Source organism: Mus caroli, unplaced genomic scaffold (assembly GCF_978045245.1).
Source record: "Mus caroli unplaced genomic scaffold, Mus_caroli_1 scaffold_5, whole genome shotgun sequence".
Classification (NCBI taxonomy): domain Eukaryota; kingdom Metazoa; phylum Chordata; class Mammalia; order Rodentia; family Muridae; genus Mus; species Mus caroli.
This window is the reverse complement of record NW_028227260.1, coordinates 33,564,736-33,569,172: the sequence shown is the minus strand read 5'-3', so window position 1 is coordinate 33,569,172 and position 4,437 is coordinate 33,564,736. Positions and strand designations below refer to the sequence as shown.

Here is a 4,437-nt window from a genome sequence, read left to right as displayed (position 1 = left end):
GGAAAAGTCTCTACATGTAGTGATCTTGATTTTTGGCTTCTGTAGTTCTACTTATCACTAACCATTCTTGTTTACTGAGGTAAATAAACCCAGGATATGTGTGTGTGTGTGTGTGTGTGCTTAAAAGCTAACCTTGAGAAAGGTTTGGGGCTACACTGCAATCTCAAACAACCAGTGTAACCAGTGGCTAGTTAATAAAGACTCTCTACTGGCTTAAATCCATGTCTATGCAGTCTTTTCTGGTGAATTTCCCACAACACATTAACTTCCACCTATACATAGAGGATCAGATTCAACACCTACAACAGCTGTCTGAAACTGGGTAGTTTCAAGCACTATAATACAATGATTTTTATTTTTCCTGTATTTTACTAAGCTCCTATATTTTACTAAGCACCTTGCCAGGATCTGTGGTCATTGGGTTTGTTTGTCTAAGATGCAACACTAAAACTATGATGAATTTTACTTTATTTCCTCATAATTTCATGAATAAAAGAGAAATTCTTTTTAAAAAATTGGTGTTGAAAATGGAACTCAAAATCTTGCATATACTAGGTACATTCCCATTCCCAAATGATCTTAGATTTTTTCCCCTTTAGTTATTAAGTTATGAACTCTCTGCTTTTCTTGCAAATAAGCATGTTATGGCTTTTATTTAACATAAGAGAATTGCATCCATTACAAACGTTATACTTTGGGACCACTGTTAAGTAAATCAATGATTGCTTAACTGAGATTGCAAATGACTGACTAATATGTAGAGAACTTATACTGTAAGTATATGCTGGGAATAGATGGACTGGAACATAAAGTTTCATCAAGCAACTATTATGTCACTGAAATAAAATAAATTCTTAGAATATATTTCAAGGGGTATTGGAGAACACTCTCCTATTATGACTGAAAGGAAAGCAAAACTTGGTCTGTTGTTTATTCAAACTTTATATACCTCAGTACAGGGGAACACCAGGGCCAAGAAGTGGGAGTGGGTGGGTAGGGGAGTGTGGGGGGAGGGTATGGGAGGCTTTTGGGATAGCACTGGAAATGTAAATGAAGAAAATACCTAATAAAAAATTTAGACTGGAAATGCATATTTGGGAATCATCAATATTTTGAGGCAAATGAATGAGATCACACAAAAATTGAGAGCCTGAGAACCAAAAGAAGCCTAAAACCGAACCCTAGGGAACATTCAATAGCAGCTCAGCTTTCCAGCAGGCACCTCCACCAGCTACTTATATTCATACAAGGCTGGGTGGATGGATGGTTTAGAGTTTGATGGTAGCTGTACCGCCCTTGAACTCACTGTAGCCAAAGCTTACCTTGAACTCCTATTTCAACTTTCTGAGCGCTGGGATTACAGGTGTGTGCTACTGTGCCCAGACTTGGTTTGAAAGCAGGTTATTGTGGCTCAAGAGCTGAACACCATTGACAAAGGCAAATTCAATTTTTGATCGTCTGTCCCACCTGTAGCCTGCGTATATGAGAGAGATGTATGTGTATCAAAGATGCACCAGATAAAACATCCTGTAGCCTCCCAGTCTTCTTCTCAGGCATCTCATGACTTTGTGACACACACCTCCTACAGTGCTCATCTTAGTCCCCCAGGGAGGTGGAGAGTGAGATGGGTCAGGCATGGGGGGGGGGGGGCGAGCTCGGGTGACGCGGTGTTCACGTGACCGGCCAGGCGCAGACGTGGGCACCAGCCCCCACGTCCGCTTGCCCGCCCTACGGTCTGGTCTTGGCACCCGCGCAGAACCAGCTCCCTGAGCTGCCCTAAGCAGCAGACGAGCTGTGAGTGGGCTTCTGCAAGCCGGAGAAGGCAAAGGCCTGTCCTGGGTATCCTTAGGTTAGTACTGAAATGATGGCTCTGCCCGCAGAGCAGGGCAGGGGTGGTGGGGAGGTGGCAGCTAGAACCAGCAGCAGCGGGAGGGGAGGGGGAAGAGATCCAGAGGTTGGTAAGGAGGGGGCACAGCGGACCGGGCAAGAAGAGGGGGAAGGAGGACCCCCGCAGAGGGCTCTCTTTCCTTATCCCACTCCTAATCCGTTTTAGAACAGGCGGGGGGGGGGTGAGGGGGGCCCGCAGTGCGACGGTGAGACGTAGACAGATGCGTTCTGAAGTAAACGCACACTCCAAGCTCTAAAGACAAACTGACCCGGACCAAACGAGAGTGGGGGTGGGGCAGGCTGCCTCTAGAGTCCGAGTGGGGAGCGCAGAGTAAAACTGAGTTTGGAAAGCATCCCGATTTAGTGCCCAAGGCCTGAAAAGAAATGGCGGCTGGGGTATGCGGGGGTGGCAGGGTAACGGGGTAACGGAGGAAAAGATTGAGTGATGAATATGGGCTGCCAGATAGGTACACAGTCTCTGTGCATCCACTGACCACGCAGACACTGCCCCTGTGTCCTGTCTGTAGGTCTCTGCTGTTCCCAACGCTTTGTGACATCTGCGAAAGAGGGTTGACCTGCCCAGGATCCCTGCAGGTCAGTGAATAATGACACAATGGGGCAGGATTTGGGACCCCACTGCCTGCCCCCTCCCAAGCTATCCCACGTAACACACACGCAGAGCTTGCCACCCTGAAGGAGCACCAAGAAGGTGGTAAGACCTGGCATGGCATGTCGGTCTCCGGGTGGAGGAGGGATGCAAGTCTACAACATACTTGGAGGACTGGGACAGCCACCAGGGAGGGACCCCTCGAACGCACCAAATGCAAAGACATCTGATGTTAATGAGCCTGTATTCTGTCAGGTGTCTCAGTCTCTCACATCTCTTCTTTGCCTCCTGTTTCCCCACTTCTACCCCCAGGACAGGAAAAGGAGGGAAATCTTGACATGGAAGAAGTCCGCGGTGAAAATGAAGGCAAGCTGGAAAAGGAGGGAAAGCCAGAAGATGAAGTAGAGCCTGAAGATGAAGAAAAGTCAGACGAGGAAGAGAAGCCAGACAAGAAAGCAAAGCCAGCACCACGCCAGGGCAAGCCAGAGGAGGGGGCAAAGCCAGATGAGCAGGGACAAGATGAGGGGAAGCCCGAGAAGCAGGGAAAGTCTGACGGGGAGGGCAAGCGCCAAGGGGAGAGCAAGCCGGATTCCCAGGCAAAGTCAGCCAGTGAGGCGCGGGCTGCAGAAAAGCGCCCTGCTGAAGATTATGTGCCCCGGAAAGCAAAACGAAAAACAGATAGGGGGACAGATGATTCTCCCAAGAACTCCCAAGAGGACTTACAGGACAGGCATGTAAGCAGTGAGGAGATGATGAGAGAGTGCGCAGATATGACTAGGGCTCAGGAAGAGCTGAGGAAGAGGCAGAAAATGGGTGGTTTTCACTGGGTGCAAAGAGATGCACAGGATGCTTTAGTCCCCAGGGGCCAGCGGGGAGTCAGGGGGGTGAGGGGCGGCGGAGGCAGGAGCCAGAGGGGCCTACATGACATCCCATACCTTTAATGCCTTTGGCCTTCAATTCTGACCTCTCTGAAGAGAAAGAACACTGCTGGCCCCGCTTTCCCTGGTAGATTCTTGCCAGGCCTGTGCTTTAACCTTCAGCCGAAACTCTGCTTTAGGCGTCACTGTCCTTACCAGCAGCCTTGTGACCCAACTACAGTGCTCTCTGTCTTTTAGTACAGGATTTTCACCCATGTGCATGTACATTGTAAAATAACAATAAAAAGTTTGCAGAACTACATCTCTATGGTATTGGCCTGTTTCTATAAAATGTAACTATGTTTGCAGAATGCATCTCAGCACAAAGAAAACTATGGAAGCATACATCAAAGCTCTAACAATGCTTAGCACTACAAGGACAATGTACAGATGCAATCATCAGGTGGTTGGAGAGTTCCTGCCATTTCCCTACTGGTTATAACCAGATCAGTTCAAACTGTGGCCTCTCTCCTGGGTCCTCTAATGCCCTCTTGCTCTTTTATATATTAATGTATTTAGATTATGACTGTCATAATAATAATTTTAAAAACAGAAAATCATATGACAACCTGGTGAACTATTAAAGAAGTTTAGGGTGGCAATGAAGACATCTAAAACTCCTTTTTGTTTGAATGTAAAATCAGCAAAATTCACATTACTTCTGGAACTTGGCATTTATAATGCATCTTGTGCTGTAAAGGGTCAATCTTGTCATATATAAGATGGGGATAATAGTTGGCTCCCAGGACTGCACAATAGCTTATATATCATGCTAAGAATGGGCATGTGGAGGGGCCAGACCCTGAACCTTGTCAACTGAGCGAGGGCTGAGAATAGTTCCCACCTGTTTCCCCGGGAACAACTGCAGGCAGCTGAGATGAAGGCTCTGTCTGGCTCCTGTTGGCCTCTAGAGGATTATGCATAAAACCTTCTGCTGTATCTTTTTAGGTATCATGGATTTCAGATTATGATATTCAAGAGGTAAAGCCTAGGCAAGTGTTCCAAACACAAGGCAAACAAACAAAA

The 4,437-nt window shown here is 47.1% G+C and overlaps 1 protein-coding gene across 1 annotated transcript; it reads left to right on the top strand.

Moving 5' to 3' along the window:
* Nucleotides 1–1,692: 1,692 nt before the first annotated feature.
* Nucleotides 1,693–3,663, top strand: Tceal3 (transcription elongation factor A like 3). The gene is made up of 3 exons (XM_021153749.3): nucleotides 1,693–1,849; nucleotides 2,415–2,481; nucleotides 2,807–3,663. The coding sequence occupies exon 3, from the start codon at nucleotides 2,833–2,835 to the stop codon at nucleotides 3,433–3,435; it is 603 nt and encodes a 200-aa protein (XP_021009408.1). The 5' UTR covers nucleotides 1,693–1,849; nucleotides 2,415–2,481; nucleotides 2,807–2,832; the 3' UTR covers nucleotides 3,436–3,663.
* The last annotated feature ends 774 nt before the right edge of the window (nucleotides 3,664–4,437 follow it).

Bases quoted from the DNA above. Each gene is read 5' to 3' on its own strand.
- Tceal3 (XM_021153749.3), top strand. From the start codon at position 2,833: ATGGAAGAAGTCCGCGGTGAAAATGAAGGCAAGCTGGAAAAGGAGGGA.